A 17,641-nucleotide genomic window follows, 5' to 3' on the forward strand; every position below is an offset into this window, starting at 1 on the left:
TTATAACAACACTCCTACAACATCAGAGTGCAGCGCCACATTAAATACGCACTACAATGACAATAGTTTAAAGCGATTTGAAGCATGTTTTATTTTCAAAATAGAAATATGGTTTTGGGGGGTGGGGGAGAGCTTTGTGACGTCATACTTGAGGAGGCTCTGACTTTTTGTGACGCCGTGTGACGAGGGGGGGGGGGGTAAAAAATCGTCCAAAATCGCGTGAAGTCATTTATGGATGGCCCCTGACCAGCAGGGTGAAGTATATCCAAACAACCCCCCATGATTGAAAGATGTGGGGAGGGCTTCATCCAACAGTGGATTAAGGGCTCCACATAACATGACAGATGCAGGTCTGGTATGGATGAATGTTGAACTTCCCCAGTGTAATGGAGTCTCTCATCTCTCGTCAGCTGTTATCATGATGTGTCCTGCCCCATTTCCACTTGATTTCCCTTTGCTTTAGCAGTAAAAGGAACAAGAGTTTTCATTTTATTTTTTACAGCAAAGGGAAATGTATATATTTTTAAGTTGTTTCTTAATTAAAGGCCATGTGTGTGTACGTATGTTGAACTTCTATCCCACTGTACGTAGCCAACCGTGCTGATCGGAGGTGCGGGCGAAGGACAACAAACTAAAAACGCAAAGCAGTTCAAAATAAATTAGTTTTCCATTCAGAATAACAAAAAACAGTTGGCTTTCTACACAACGATACATATTTTATCCATCCTCCAGAGATGAAGGGCTAATGTCTCTCCCTGGCCTGGGATTTAAGTTCGTAACTTTCCATTTGTGAAACACGACACCACTCAGAGTATTGATGTAGCATGAGGTACATCGCTGTATGTACTTTATAGAGATATCCGTTGAGTGAGAAAATATTTTTTCCACAACATCTATTTTTTAATAAACACCATTTCACGAAGACCTCGGGGGCCACTCCAGGGCACGCTGGCGGGACGATGTCGCTCGGCTGGCCTGGGAACGCCTGCGGATTCCCCAGGAAGAGCTATAGTCTATGCATAGTAGTGTATAGTATAGTAGCATATAGTGTAGTGTATAGTGTATAGTAGTGTATAGTGTATTGTATAGTAGTGTATAGTGTAGTGTGTAGTATAGTAGCGTATAGTAGTGTATATTCTAGATTAGAAGTTTTCGGGGATGCAGGGATCCATACTCTTTGGTTCTTTCGGTAAAATCACATAGGTATGAAATATAAAATAAATTAAATCACGACGTTTCGATTGCAACACAAGCAATCATCATCAGGTGTGAAAACTACAGCAAGACATTTTTTAGCTGAAGTGGGGGAGGTGCTGTGGTAAGAGGTTATGGGGGAGGGGCAAGGGAGGGGGGAGTAGGGGGAGGGTAGTGTTGAGTCGATGCTGCTGCTGGACGGGGGAAGTGGGCAGGGCTAGAAACGTGCTAACAAAAGCAAAGTAGTGTATAGTGTAGTGTATAGTAGTGTATAGTGTAGTAGTGTATAGTGTAGTAGTGTAGTGTATAGTCGTGTATAGTGTATTGTATAGCGTAGTCTATAGTAGTGTGTAGTGTATAGCAGTGTGTTTAACACGTAGGCTTTCGCGACCAATATACTTCATAAGGAACGTTTTTGGGTTAGATCGTGTTATTTATAAATGTGTCGTAACCCTCCACCACCCGACACGGCCAAACAGTAAAAAAAAGACAAATAGTTCACTACTTTAGCCCACCGGTGTGTTGAAGAGTGAATCCACAACATTTACAGTTTTTGAGTATGACGTTTTGCTAGTAATTACATCCAGCATCATCAGGCAATTCGCCATTCTCTTCAACACATCGGTGGGCTAAAGTAGTGAACTATTTGTCTTTTGTCAACGTGACACTTTTTTGCTGATTGGTCGTGTCGGGTGGTGGAGGGTTACGACACATTTATAAAAAACGCGATCTAACCCAAAAACGTTAATTATGAAGTATAGTAGTGTGTAGTAATATTGTGCTGGAGGTCTGGACCGCCCTACTCAACAAGCTGCCGCCACGATCCTCACCAGGACAAGCGGACTGAGAAACGAACGGACGAACCGTTTTACATTGGGAATATTATTTCTGCCGGTGCGCCAAATCATTTTTGTAATCACAGACATGAGAGCCGCGTGCATACATGCATTAGATATATTCATGCTATTTCTTACACTTTTTATTTTACTTTGTGGGCAATTGACATTGATCACTCTCCTTTCCAGACTGTAAGTTAAAATGTATTCATGGTTTTTTTGCATGCGGTGCATTCTATTGGCCTTGCATCCTTTGTGCTGGTTGTACTGGGCTGTTGCGCGACCTTACCATTCGCAACCCGACCATGGACAGCTGTTTTTTCATTGTTTTTTGTGCGCGTTTTTTTGGCTGCTGCTGTGACCATGTTTCTACTGCAGAACCAGTTCCCCATCGAAAATGGGCATTTATTTCCCCGTGGCTTTTACCTGCGCCAAAATAAGCCGACAACCTTATACTGAGCACGTGCACGTGGGAGAGTATGTACGAGGACGCGTATGTGTTGAACTTCTTTCGCACCGTACGTATCCAACCATGCTCATCGGAGGTGCGCGGGAAGGACAACAAACTAAACACAAAAAGCAGTAAATTTTGATTTAAAGCTTTCGTGACTGCAGGGATTCATCTTCTTGGTTCTTTCGGTAAAGTCACGTAGAAGGGAAATAATAAAATAATACAAATAAAACATAATAAAATACAATTATCACGACGTTTCGGCCACACCGCAAGCAGCCGTCCTCAGGTGAAGAACAGGTCTGTCGGAAATACAGCGCATTCCACAAGTAGTGACTAATCCCATATCTGCATTTTCCATAAATATGCTAAATTCCTCTGTTGATATGCAAATTCATTTGTCAAGGCGCCCTTCCTCCCCTAACCCAACTTAAATATACGCTGCCAAGCTTGGTGGTGTTCATTCAGACGCTGTCTTTCCGACAGACCTGTTCTTCACCTGAGGGCGGCTGCTTGCATTGTGGCCGAAACGTCGTGAGAATAGTATTTTATTATGTTTTCTTTTTATTATTTTATTATTTCCCTTCTACGTGACTTTACCGAAAGAACCAAGAAGACAAAAAGCAGTTCCAAAGAAATGACCTTTCAAACGTGAGAGTGTGCAGGCAGCACTGTAACAATATCCCTCTGGAGTCTGCGAGTAAGGCGGGATGTCTAACCGGGCAATGTGCTCACTTGAATTAAAATTGTGCTAGCTATGCCAGCTAAATTCGACGTGATGTCACACAATGTCACATCGCATGCAGGGCACACAAACACAAGCGTCCATGTCTGTGCATGTGTGAGTGCGTGAGTGATTTATTAATTCACCAAATCGCACACCTCATCAGTGTAGCGCTCATTAATTGAAGGGTCTTCTCATCAACATCATCGGCCATGATCGAGTCACTGCTGGATGAAGGATGTCACTATATCCCCCTTTGGCCTCGCTATGCAACAATCCACAAAGCTGATACAGACGAACGGGCCACGTACAACGCTTTTAAAAACGTTCTTCGTTGGGCACATTGTTACATTGCTTCTAAAACCACTCCAACCTACGCTTACCAACCCCTTTGTTCCACCATTTTGATAAGGGCCCACCTTCAGTAGGCTAAACAGGGGTATTCTCACTCTGACGGGTGTTCCAAGCATGTCCCTCACACGGTTACGTTGAGTTGCTTCGGGAACTTGCGGTACCTACATTTGCGTCTTTCCCTCAGCCATATCCTCAGGTTAATGTCCATTGGTAACCGGTGACAGCCAGCCAAAGGCATCGTCACGTAATGGCCGACTTCGCCCAAAAAAGGTGATAAAGGTGCGGGCCCTGCAATTTCACGCTCGCTACCACCACTGGCGGAAGGGCCTCCACTACAGGGGGAGCTCTGGAGAGCCCGCTTCAAGATACCTTGAAAAAGGTGAGATTACCCCACACTTTGCCCCACCATATGCGGCCTGTCAATCGACTGCAGTGTACCCATCTACACTGCCCGAGTGGACAGCGGCCTTGGTGGGGGGATTTAAGAAACCTGTGACGTTGTTTCCACTAACACGCTGGGAGAGTGAACCCGAGCCCCCCGGATTGCCATCCCAATGTGCTAACCACACACGGAGGCAGCATCTGACCTTGCATGCGCTGTTATTACATTTCGCTGGAAAGTAACGTTTAATGCCTCGGTCCGGTTGAACGTGAAGATGGTCGCCGCATCACGCGGCGCTTTCAGATGCGCTTCTGTGGCCGTCTGGAACGCTTCTTCCTTCGGATATTAGGAATCCCCTAGAGTTATACACTTTTAAATCATCTCGATTAAACTGCTTGTTATTGTGTTTAGTTTGTTGTCCTTCTCCCCCACCCCCACACCTCCGATTAGCACGGTTGGCTATGTACGGTACGAAAGAAGTTCAACATACACACATACATGAATACTATAACCCTTTCCCGTTCCGAGACGACTGCAAGTTGCAGGATGGGTCCCGTTCAGCATTAATTTTATTCTGAGAGGCATAGCGCCATTGTTTTTAACGACATTGTACTCACCGCAGAGAACCGTCGCGACACGACCAACACAGTCTATGATAGCTGGCGCCAAACTGCCGCACGCCCTCCCACAATGGCCTTGTGGGAGCCTCGGTACCCATAAAGTAATTTTTCTCTTCCGATTCTGTTCCGATGACGTACACGACGGCATACACATTCGTCATCGAAAACGGGATCGTTAGAAAAAGGCCTATGACGTACACGTACATACGTCACCGGAACGAGAAAAGGGTTCAGCCAGCGAGAACAACTCAGCCAGCGGCGGACCCGGTCACGGCTGTCGTGTTGCACGGCGGGTGACGAGAAATACCTGGGTGGTGTTGCGGGTGTCAAGGGGGCTCTCGACACGCGGCAGAGCCAGCAGCGACATGCCGTAGGCCGCCTCGTGCCGGGGCTTTGCCGCCAGTACGGACTGCCGGCGGAAGTTGTGAACGACGCAAAAGCCCTGCCAGCAAACGGAGACATTTATGAAGTCATTCATTCATTCATTTGTTCACGCGTTCGTGAATTGTTCATTCACGGACAGTTCACGGAAATTGTAAACGGTGCAACATCCCTGCTAGGGAACAAAGCCTTCCATTTGTTCATTCGTTAGTTCATTTATTCGTCCAATTGTTTGTTCATGCGGTCATTTAATGGTTCACACGCGGACGGGTGATTGAAGTTGTGAACAATGCAAACTCCCTGCCAGGGAATAAAGCCGAACATTTGTTAGTTAGTGATTTCATTCATTCATTCACTTATTTGTTCATTCGTACATTGAATCGTTCATACATGGGCTGGTGCTTGAAGTTGTGAACAATGTAACAATGGCAACTCCGTTGTTCAGTCGTTCACTCAGTCACATCCTTCCGACAGAATTGGCTTACGATGCAAAACCACGATCAGTATGCAGAGACATTCAATCATTCATCCGTTGGTTAATCCAAGCATCTGTCCTTCCAGTCGTTCGTTAAAATATTTTAATGCATTCGTGGAATGCGATTAATGTGCCACGTGCTACAGCCTCAGGTCTCACAGTGGGACATATGGACCCCACGTCCCCGATTCTGTGGTGCATGCACAATTACGGAAATTCCACAGGCACATTACATAAGCAGAGAAACGCGCGCACTTGCAACCACACGAAGAGGAGGGGCAACATCGTCCTCATCGTCACGACCACGCTCCAGCTTCGATCATTTAATAATTACATTAAACTTTGCTCTTAAGGCATGAAATATGCATGTAAGAGGAGAAACAGTTAACTTTTACACAACGTGGCAAGAATAGTTGCCGGTTCAACGAATAGAGTTGACATGCACGGTGCATTTATTCACTTAATTCCGTTGAAACGAACACTGCCGTGCAGTGCTGATTCTCAGACACTTCACAAGTATTTATTTAATGCCGAGTCAACCTAGGAGAGGCTAAATACAATGGCTCATTGGAATTCATGGCTGGAATTGAACTCAAGCCAACGAGAATAGTAGCTGTTGTTTCTGTTGTTGTTGTTACTGTTGTTATTATCAGTATGTAACTTCCTACTCCTGGGCAAAGGACTCTCCAAATGTACTTTCGTTTCCCCCCCGTAGCTGTCCACTCGTGACCTCCGAACTCTGCGATGTCTCGCCCCAGTCTCCCACTGTTTCGCTTCCCTTCTGCCGGTTTAATGTCGGTCTCTCATCAGCTGTCATCACGATGTGTCCTGCCCCATTTCTACTCGATTTCCCTTTGCTTTAAACAACAGCAAAGGGACAAGAGTTGTCATGTTATTCTTTAACAGCAAAAGGAAAAGTATACCTTTTTAAGTTATTTTTTTCATTAACTACCATGTGTGTGTATGTTGAACTTCTTTCGCACACTACGTAGCCAACCGTGCCATTCGGAGGTGCGGGGGAAGGACAACGCACAAAACACAAAAGAGTAATTCTCAAGAAACGAGTTTTTTGTGTAATCCATTCCTTGGATCACGCACGCACACAATTGTTACCAAACACTATGACTACTACTTCTCACTATATAAGCGTGTATGTGGCATGCAGACAGTAGTGGGGCACACTGCACGATGAACCGGGCTCGCCTAAATGTCGATTGCCAGCCACACGGCGAATATGGAAACTCTTCTCCTGCCCTCCACCCCATCGCCAGCCTCCCTCTCCCTACCACTCCCCCGGCCTTTCCTTCACCAACTCACAATGACCATCACCGTGAAGTACAACAAACCCCACCCCCCCCCCCATAATGGACAAAGCATGAACTATGTTTATGTTTATTTTACCAGGTAAGGCCCACTGAGCTATATAGATTATTTTTTAGAAACGGCTTGGCTATCACAAACGACAGCTCAACGAAGTAGCTGATTGCATGGACATTAATAGCAGGCAAAAATATGCCCATTGATCCTAAATGTATATTTTTTAAAAAGCAGAGGACCCGGAGAAAAATCCGCACGACTACGGGGAGAACACGCAAGCTCCAAATATACAGCAGGTGTTAAAGTCGGCATCGAACCCACGACCTCCTGCATATCAGGTAGTTAACATCTCGCCACCGCAGATGTTAAGCTTTCATCTAGCCTATATCTAGCAGTGGATCGAACAAGGCCTATTCTTTTTTTTAACACCTACCCACCATACAGATGATCCAAAACATCCACAGCACCTTTCTGCCTGCAGTGGAATTTGCAGGACTGACAGCTGCGACACACGTCTTCATTATAAAACGGCCAGATGACATTTCCACGCCGGCTCCAACTAGACGCGTCCATTTTAACTCCACATTGTTTTTCACGTTTTCCACCATTTGCATTTGAGCAACGTCTTTTAACTTCATATTTAAGTTTTCCTCACATTTTCCCTAAATTTTTTATGACGTCTACTGTGCCCCGGACGACTCATGCAATAAAAAACGTGAAAAATCGTAAAAACCGAAGACAGCTTTTGAAGTCGCCCCCCAACCACCCCCTTTCGCTCTGCTTATTGCTCACCGACCGAGACAAAATTGGTCCGGGCCGCACGCGTGGCATTCAACTTTGCTCAGAGGTAAAAACAATGCCCCCCGTCTGTGCTAATAGCGATTCCCTTGCACGTCAAGAACAGCCCCCCCAAGCGACGTTTCCCCAACGAGGGGGGGGGGGGGGGGCGGCGTGCGGCCATTTTACCCCGGCCGCGTTTAAAAAAGATCAGCGGCCAAAATCGTCATCGTCATCATCATCGTCGTTTGGAAATAGATTTGACCCCTACTAGGCAAGACGCATTCGACGTTTCAGTTCGGTTTGCACGTGCCTGGCTCTAATGGCGATAAATAATATTCTAACAGGACCCTGCGGGGTGGGCTGGTAGGAATAATACTTAGTACCGGTACAGGGATATCGACCGGGTATAGAGGAGTTAAAGAAAAAATGTAACTGTATTCTAGTGTAACGTTAATTAAAAGTGTTTGTTTTGACAAGAAACGCTGTGAGATTTAAAGACCCCCCCAACACCACCCTCAACACCACCCCTCCCACCACCCCCCACCACCCCCCCACCACCACCCCACCACCCCCCACCACCACCTTCTGCACTAGGCCTCGCGAAGCCTGCCGCACTAGGCCTCGCGAAGCCTGCCGCACTAGGCCTCGCGAAGCCTGCCGCACTAGGCCTCGCGCCGTGCTTTTCGTGCACAAATAAGGCGATTAAATGTATCTCGTCTCTGTGTTAAAAAAACGTGCTGCGTTTCAGTAAAGTAATTTTTTTTTAAATAAACGTGCTGCGTTTCATCTCTGTGTTAATAAGCCTGCCGCACTAGGCCTCGCGAAGCCTGCCGCACTAGGCCTCGCGCCGTGCTTTTCGTGCACAAATAAGGCGATTAAATGTATCTCGTCTCTGTGTTAATAAATGTTTCTTGTCTCTGTGTTAAAAAAACATGCTGCGTTTCAGTAAAGTATTTTTTTTTTAAATAAACGTGCTGCGTTTCATCTCTGTGTTAATAAGCCTGCCGCAATAGGCCTCATGAAGCCTGCCGCACTAGGCCTCGCCCCGTGCTTTTCGTGCACAAATAAGGCGATTAAATGTATCTCGTCTCTGTGTTAATAAATGTTTCTTGTCTCTGTGTTAAAAAAACGTGCTGCGTTTCAGTAAAGTATTTTTTTAAATAAACGTGCTGCGTTTCAGTGAAGTAATTTTGAAGCGAAGTTTAAAGTTTTGCCGTGATGCGCCGGAAGCGACGGCCATCTTGTTTAATTCACAGATCGCAGGGGGAGCGGGCGGCCATCTTGTCGGACAGGGTCATGCCAAGTGTTTGCAGTAGGGGGCGATGTTGATACACGGACGGACGGACGGACGCGGACGGACGGACGCGGACAGACGGACGGACGCGGACAGACGGACGGACGGACGCGGACGGACGGACACATTCATCTATTGGTGGTCTGGTCCACTTCGTTCCTACCAGTATAAGGGTATCACCTACAGCCTTTGGTTAATCCACTGCTGAGCACTGGCCGTTACCCACAGCATATCCATCGTTGGCTGTGTTGAGTCACCCCACCCCCGCCCCCCCGGGAGTTTCCGTATGCCCGCTCATGTAAACCGGGCTACTCTACCGATTTCTTGCATCATTAAAATTTAAAGAAAACATCGTTGGGGTGCCATGTCAAGAATTTTTTCGTACATTCATCCTTTCCCATTCCGATGACGTACGTGCGCGTGATTAGTTTTTTCTCCTGATTCCGTTCCAATGACATGCTATAATAAAATAGCTTTATCGGTATGTCTTCATACCTGAAGACGTACCAAGGCTCCCCCTGAAGGCTATGCGGGAGGGCGTGTGGCACAGTTTGGCACCAGCTATCATAGAGTGCGGTCATGTTGCTACAGTTCTCTGATGTGAGTACAATGTCTTTAAAAACAACGTTGCTATGCCTCTCTCAATAATATTAATGCTGAACCACTTGCCCATTTCGAGATTTCAGCAGTGAACGGGACACCCGCCCTGCGACTTGCAGATGTCTCAGAATGAGGAAAGGGTTGCTTTCCATGGTCGTGGCCAAAAATTGGCAGTGCGTTCCTCTAACTTGACGGTAGTTTGCAAGGAATAAAATCCATGCAAGATGACGAGAAACTCGATCGCTTTGCATTCTTTAATGTATATTGTGCCATTGGTATTGCTATAGTGCTTTGACTTTGCTCTCTGAGCCTAAGGCACATCCACTAAATCCTGAGCTGCCTGCAAATTGCAAGTTTTCGAAAAATGTAAACTATTATTATAAAAATAATAATAAAAAACCTATGATAGCTCTGTGGCCTTACCTGGTGGGTAAAAATAAACTCAATTTCAATCGACTGCTGGACGTGTGTGTGTTGCTCTTCTGCACAGTACATAGCCAACTGTGATAATCATAGTTGCTCGAGGGGGAGGAAGAAGGGGTGAGAGAAAAGGGGAGGGGGTGGGGGAGGAGGGAGGGGAGGGATGGGGGAGGGGGGAAGGGGGGATCGTTACCAGGAAGAAGGCGATTCCAAGCCCCACGGTGAACCCGGCCAGGACGTCTCCCCAGTGGTTGCGGAACTCGGTGACGCGGTTGACCCCGGCGACGCAGGCCAGGCACAGCACGGCCAGGCACAGCACGGGCTTAGCGAGCCGCGTGCTCCTCGCCCGCACCGTGCTCGTCACGTACATCTGCACGCGGCACGTCGCCGGGCCGGCATCGGCAGCCACCGTGCGAGCATCATCACCGTCGCCTTCATTGTCGTCATCATCACCGTCGTCGCCAGCGACAATGGCATCGTGGCACAGCTGGTGCACATTCGCCTGCTTGTCTTCAAGGTTTGCGGTTCGACCCGGACAGGCCGCCCCGGTTATCGCCGCGGTAACCGTAAATAGTACACGCCAGTCCGCTTCACGACAGATGTCGTTAAGTGGATTCAAACCCAGGCCCCTTCTAGCTGCACGGGAACAAGGCGTTACCATCGCGCCACCCTGCCACCCTATTTGTTTGTGGGAGGGCATGGGCGGGGACGGAGGGAGCGTGCGGCACTCACCGTCACGTAGAGGGCGGCGTACATGGCCAGCGCCGCGTCCTTGGACGGGAACGATCGTCGCGCTTGCTGCACCAGCGGCCCGTCGCCCGTGCACGCTCCGTCCTCGGCGCCCGCCACGAAGCGCGCCGTCGCGACTCCGACTCCGCCGTTACCGCCGCCAACCGCCACCACCGCCGCCATGGCAACCGCACCGCCGCCGGCACCGGCGCCACCGCCACCGGCAACTGCGCCGGCGCCGCAGCCCAGCGCGGTGTAGTTGGGCCGGCAGACGCTGAGGAAGTGCGGCACGGGGCTCCCCGTCACCACCTGGCCCACGTTGACGAAGATGTCCGTGGCGAAGTAGCCAAACGCGAACACGCCTGGGTGTGTGGGGGAGCGGGGGGGTGGGGGTGGGGGCAGGGGGGTGAGCGGGGGCTTGCCGGGGTGTGGACTGCTGTGCTACCACCAAATACCAGGTAAGGCCCACTGACCTATGTGTTTTATTTCAAAAGTGACCTTAGCCATGACAAACAATAACTCAACGAAGTGGCTTGTCAACACGTGTAAATGTACAGGAGCCAAATACTCTAAATGCACACGCAAACTCCAAACATACAACAGGCGTCAGGGTCAGGGTCCAAACCACGACCTCTTGCATACCAGGCGTGGAAGTTAACATCTCCTTACCACGATGTCGTCTTTGGCATTACCCAAGTTGACCCTCCTTAGCGGTGTACACCACTGTTATGGTACCCCCCCCCCCCCCATGAACACAAGACCTGTAATGGGCCCCCCTATCCGAAAAGAGCCGGGCCTGGAGGTGAGCAGGGGAAACTGCAGTGGGGTGAGTTGGGGAGCGTGGGTGGGGAGGGGTGTGTGAAGGGTTGCCACCTCACTATACTACGTGTGAATGCGTCATCTTGAGTGGGTGTATTATTGCACAACTGACAATAACCTCGACCTGACAACAAAAGGACGATCCCGGAAAAACCAGGACAGGTGGCAACCTTAGATGGGTGGTTGGGTGGCAGAGTAGGCAGGTGGTGAGCCCGGCAGATTTGCGTGGCATTGGGTGGGTGGATGGGTGTAGCGGTTAGCGCGCTGCGCTATGAACCCGGCGACCCGAGTTCGATTCCCGCTCACGGCCAACACCAGTGACGATTATCTGAACCGGTCCTGGGCCTCCCCGAGGTCGACTCAGCCTCAAATGAGTACCTGGTGCGGTGTGTAAACATCACCACTAGGGAGACAAAGGCGGTCGGGCGTCGTGCTGGCCACCCACCCCCTCGTGTACCGTTGTGGCCTTTAGAGGTGCTCGCTAACAGCATTTGCCCCTACAGTCTGTTAAGGCTATATGGGGGATCTTTGTCTTTTGATAGATAGATAAGTAGGTAGATATTGTGGTGGGTGGGTGATTTGGTTAGATAGGTGGATATGTATTGAGGTGAGTGTAAAGGTGGATTTTATATCTGGGTCAACTAAGTATGTGGTTGAACTAGGTTTTGCAGGAAATATGGTTGGGTATCTATTTAGGTATCTAGGGCGGTAGGCAGGTATCCGTGGCAGGATGCTGGGAAAATCTCAATTCAGCAGCCGTGACAAGCACAGCTCTCGGCACAGTCGGTGCAAGCTCCCGCTTTGGAACCGGCATCGGCGGATCGATGGGTGCACGGTCGCGCTGCATCGCGCGTCCCACCGGTGAATCGCACGAGACGGCGCAGCAGCGGGTTAATGTAGCAGCAGTCTCCAGTCAGGATGGTCCTCTCCCGCGTGCTGTGGTCTTTGTTCACGTAATCCACAAAGTGGTTTGTCACCTCGCCCACCAGGATCTGCGCGCACGCACCAGAAAAAAGACAAAGATCCCCCGTGTAGCCTTAATAGACTGCAGGGGCAAGTGCTGTTAGCGAGCACCTATGAAGGCCGGAACGGGGATGGGGTGGCCAGCACCACGCCCGACCGCCCTTATCTCCCCAGTGGCGATGTTTACACACCGCACCAGTTTCTAATTTCAGGCTGAGTCGACCTAGGGGAGGCCCAGGACCGGTTCAGATAATCGTCGCTGGTGTTGGCCGTGAGCGTGAATCGAACCCGGGTCGCCAGGTTCATAGCGGAGCGCGCTAACCGCTACACTACCGCACACACACACGCGCACACACACCGACACACTACTGCACACGCACACGCGCACATGATGGCAAGTTACAATTGCAACGCCGGTGTTCCACGGCGCTGTGAAGGCGAGGGTTGGTGGATCGCACGAACGTCGCGAAACTCCCTTCCCAAGGGGCATCGAGGAGGTGCTGGAGCCTGGCTCGCCAGGATAATGTGGTACAGCGAAAATGTGGACCCCGTTTGGGATAGAAGGTTTCCCCCTCGCACACGTTGGGTTTTCTCGAGGTGCCTTTATTTTCCCCGCCACGTGTCAACGCTCATTAATTAGCCCAAGAACACCTTAACATAGAAAGAGGACCGCAGAGCTTGGACAATGGTTGTCACCGGCTCACCACGCGGCTTTCCGCTCGTCTGCGGTTCATCCTCGTGCCCCGTAGTCGTTCTCTCTCTTCGATAGTGAACAAATGCTCTGCGACGCGTGACAACTTGATATTATTATTATCATCTCCGTAAAAAAATGTATTTTACGAACAATGTTTGCACTGCAGAGCTTGGGCGATCGCTAGCGCCAGCTCACCGTGTGGCTGCCTTCCTGCTTATCTGTGTTTCCTCGCACCTCCCGAGTCCTTCTCTGCCTTCGAGAGCCAGCGAATAGTGTGCGGTGCGATTGTTGACATTTTTATTTCATGATTTGAACACAGAATTACACGTACTTCACTGCGATGGTTGATGCAGTTTCGTACACAGGGGTACGCGGAACCAGTTCAATTATCGCTCACCGTTGATATTAGTCGCAGCAGGAAATTTTACTCGGATCGCCGGCTTAGTAACGCAATACGCCAACTAAACTAAACTATAAACTAAACTATTTGTATTTTACCAGGTAAGGCCTAATGAGCAATGTAGCTCTTTTTCAGAAGAAACCCGGCTATCATAAATGATAGCTCAAGAAAGTGGCTTATCATCGTGAAAATGTATAGCAGGCAAATACTCTAAATGCATGTTGATCCTAAATGTATTGAGAGAAACCAGAGGAGCCGGAGAAAAATCCACGTGACTACGGGGAGAGATACATGCAAACTCCAAGTAAGCAGGCGTCAGGGTCGGAATTGAACCCACGACCTTCTGTCTGTCCTCACAACACACACGAGCGCTCACATGCACGCTCGTGTTCACAGTGGGGGAAAGAAAACTACCACAAAATGAATGCCCAAATAACCGCAGTTGAAGCTGAATCCGGATACGACTCATTCAATTGCAGAAAGCACTTAAGCTCTGAAAAATGAATGAATGTCATTGCCTCCTGTGGGGGATATGACTGCAAAGTGGAATGGCCTGAACTCTTGAGTTTAAGAAGAAGGAGAGGCTCTACTCTTTGGTTCTTTCGGTAAAGTCACATATAAAGATAAAATAATAAATTAAATACTAGCATACGACGTTTCGATTGCAACACAAGCAATCATCATCAGGTATAAATTAAATAGAAACACAAATCTAGTATACTTAGAAATGTAATGTAATACAACAGAGAGTCGGATAACATAACAGGCAACACCCTACCTCGTTGATTACGTTCTTCCTGAGAATGCTAAATTTGAGAGAGAGATAAAACACAGAACCAGAGACATATAGACAGACATATAAGCAGACAGATATCACAGAGATACATAGAGAGAGACAAACACAGGCACACAGAGAAACCACGCCTCTGTGTCGAGGCCTTAAATAGAGAGAGGGGGCGAGGGCGGAGAGAGAGGGAGGGGTTAGAGAAATTAGCATGTCAATGACCTAGCAAAAGAAGGACAGGGATGGGGTGGTGGGGGAGTGGGCTCGCTGCCCCCCTGATTGGGGGCCCGCGAGCGGCGGTCGGGTATGAAGCAGCAGCAGCAGTCACAGATTTAAAGTCCACGCACAAGTTCCACGTCAGGGGTTTGTGCTCAGGGGTAAGCAAGACACCGCTTCACGGGCACAGACAAACATAAAAAAAAAACTGGGGAGAGGAGCACAACGATCCGTTGTATACAAACTAATTGTTCTGCGCTCTGGGTAAAAGCAGATATTTAAACCACAAATTTGTCCTGCATCTCCGCGTATAAAATACACAAATATATTAGTCCATGGGCCTATTAGGCTTACGAACCAATATTGTTCGGCAGCATTTATCTAAGCAAGCAAGGAAGCTCCACCTTTTGGGTCTCATCAGCAAAGTCACACTTGTTAGACAAAATGTTTATGCGTTGCCAGATGATATTGGCAAGAGCAACCCATCTAAACAAATCTGCTGATTCTTAGAATGTAACATCTTGAAGCCAGAAGTCCCGTGAACTAAACTGACAACCTCAAGATGGGAAAAGCCCCTTTTTCTGGCAACATGAGAAATTCGTTCATGAGGCTATCCACATATACAAACACAGAGACAATTTCAACCGAGAAGATGGATTCTGGCTTAGCAATCATTGGAATGATTTGTTAAACAATTTCGGGTCTTAATTAATTGTATTCACGCTTATGGTGACTTTCAAACCGCATTCCATTCTCTTCTTCTCCCCCTTCCTCTTTTCCGAACATAGATGGACTCGTCCATCTGACCAACTGCCAAATCGCTGTCCGTGGTGCTGACATTAAGAAAAAAACGCCACTTTTTTCAAATGTTCTTGCTGTGGATTTCACACCTGATGATGATTGGTTGTGTTGCAGTCGAAACGTCGTGAGAATTTTATTGTGGAATATTTTTATTATTTTATTATTTCCCTTCTACGTGACTTTACCGAAAGAACCAAGAATATGAATCCCTGCAGTCACGAAAGCTTTAAATCAAAAACATAACAGGTGTTAAGATGTTATAACACCAAACTGAAACCTTCAACAAGGAATCATGTCTGCATTAACCACAATACTTGTGGTCAGAATGTAAACAAAAAATATACTCTGATAATATATGCATTGTCTTTGAAACTGATTGGTCCACACCACAGACAGCTTTCTTTCGAGCCTAGTCTCAAACGGTGTTAGACCAGAGGACGCCAAAAGGCGATCTGTTTTGTTGCCAGAAAAAAGGGGAAAACCTATTCTCATATTTTGGTACTGGCAAAGGAGGTCCCATCATGTAACCTCAAGATGCTTTAATGTTCCGTGTTATTACCTGGGGCTCCGAGAGACGTGCTGATAATCCTGCGATTCTTATGGTTAGTCGCACGTGCCTGAGGCTCAGAGAGCTGGACCATCAAGCACCACAGCCTCGGGTGACCAGTGACGTGAAATTAAATGTGAAATAAAATAAAATAATTATATACGTTAAGATTGCTTTTTTTCAAGAGACGAATCATCAAGGAAGAATTCCAGGATTCAGCGCTACCGTATTTCACTTCTGTGCGCAATACTGCATAAATCAGATCCGCTGATATAGATCATCAGCTTGCTATTCCTGCTGCGTTGATGGCGGCCACAGCGATGCCATCTCATCCAAAACAGAGAAACGGACGAAATCTTGTCCGCTTCATGTATCCGTCTCTCCACGTACAAAAATAGCAAAACATGTATTTGTTCAATCTTGACTTAAACCTTGCGTGACTGCAGGAATTCATATTCTTTGGGTCTTTCGGTAAAGTCACGTAGATAGGTTCCAATAATTGGAAATAATTGGAACCTATCTACGTGACTTTACCGAGAAACCCAAAGAATATGTATCTGTTACACAACCCATAGGCCCCCATCTGCCCTCTGGGAGTGCATAATTTCAGCAGCGTTGAGTCAGTTACAAGCAAAAACCTGGACCGGTTTTGACACACGGTGTCATCAGCAGAGTAAAGTTTTGCTTGAATCAATGCTGGCGAACTGCCAGATGTTACAGGCAAGGACCTCTCCTTATGGTATAAGTCCCCAGTTCAACGCAAGAAGGGCTTGGGTTTCGTGTGGCTATTCCCAACTCAAGTACCTTTTGAGTCGTGTTTGTATATTCTCCCTCTGTTATACATAGGTCTCCTCTGGTTCTCGTAGACAATGCTCATCATTATTTTTGTTGTTGTGTACCATCTCACCCCCTGGGAACTTTCCATTGTTTTCCTACCGAAAAGGGGAGTGGATGCCTCCTGAAAAAATAGCATCTGGAACCTCTACACCCAAAAAAGTATTTTCTTGCTGTGCCATGTGATTAATTTATAATTTTTCTACTATAAAGACCTGCATAGAATTCCTCCACTCACGAGATGGTTCTGTTTCACGATTTCATGCGTGGTATAGCGCCATCTTGATCTCTAAGCTACCGCTCGTATATAATTTATTCGAGAAAGATTGTCCGCAAATAGTGGTCAATTTAGAGGCCAAACAATCATGAAAGCAGGCTGCGTTCAAAAAGACAGAAGCTACATCGTTGACCAAAATAAATGCGCGCTTTGAATAACATTTATTTTAATGATGAATGAATATCAAATATCATTACAAAGCATTTTGAAGACTACGGAATTGCATTATATTGAGTGCAAACTGATTCAGTCGCCCAAGCTCTCACGAAGAACTAATACAAAAAAGGAAAAAAATACCAAAAGTGTTCATGAAAGAGGGAACAGGTCACTGAGACTGCATAACGGAACTAAATACAAATCAGATGAGGAGAGAATACTCGAGGCCTGGATTATTTGTAATAGTAGTGTGACATTTTCGTGGCATCATTGGTGGCCGGGCTGAGACTGGTTTCACCATGGGCGTCTGCAATCTGGTTTCACACCCAGGATCTCAGCAGCGCTGGCTCAGATCTGACCTCTGCGCCACTCGGCCATCCCACTGCAGTTAGGTTTTAAATATTTTATAAGTGGCAACATCGCCTAACGCAAACAAACGACCACCAGCCAACAGCCCAAATGTATAGCTGCCGGGCTCTCTATCATTAGATTATAAGTTGAAATCTCGGTCAAGGTCAGCTCATAGGATCATCCGTTGAGGGTTCTATGAAATAACACCACGTAGTGGGAGTATACCATTTGTTGGGAAGCCA

General features: G+C 47.6%; 1 protein-coding gene across 1 annotated transcript in view; it reads right to left on the reverse strand.

Moving 5' to 3' along the window:
* The window catches only part of LOC144733355 (phospholipid phosphatase-related protein type 5-like), a 49,607-nt gene that overhangs the window by 4,834 nt on the left and 27,132 nt on the right, over positions 1-17,641 (reverse strand). Inside the window, exons 4-7 of the mRNA XM_078615216.1 lie at positions 12,236-12,368; positions 10,561-10,919; positions 10,022-10,198; positions 4,869-5,003 (exon numbers count right to left, since the gene is read on the reverse strand). Coding sequence (XP_078471342.1) covers positions 4,869-5,003; positions 10,022-10,198; positions 10,561-10,919; positions 12,236-12,368 — 804 coding nt within the window. The remainder of the gene's footprint in view (positions 1-4,868; positions 5,004-10,021; positions 10,199-10,560; positions 10,920-12,235; positions 12,369-17,641) is intronic.

The sequence above is a fragment of the Lampetra planeri genome, chromosome 46 (assembly GCF_965212315.1).
Source record: "Lampetra planeri chromosome 46, kcLamPlan1.2.h2, whole genome shotgun sequence".
NCBI lineage: Eukaryota > Metazoa > Chordata > Hyperoartia > Petromyzontiformes > Petromyzontidae > Lampetra > Lampetra planeri.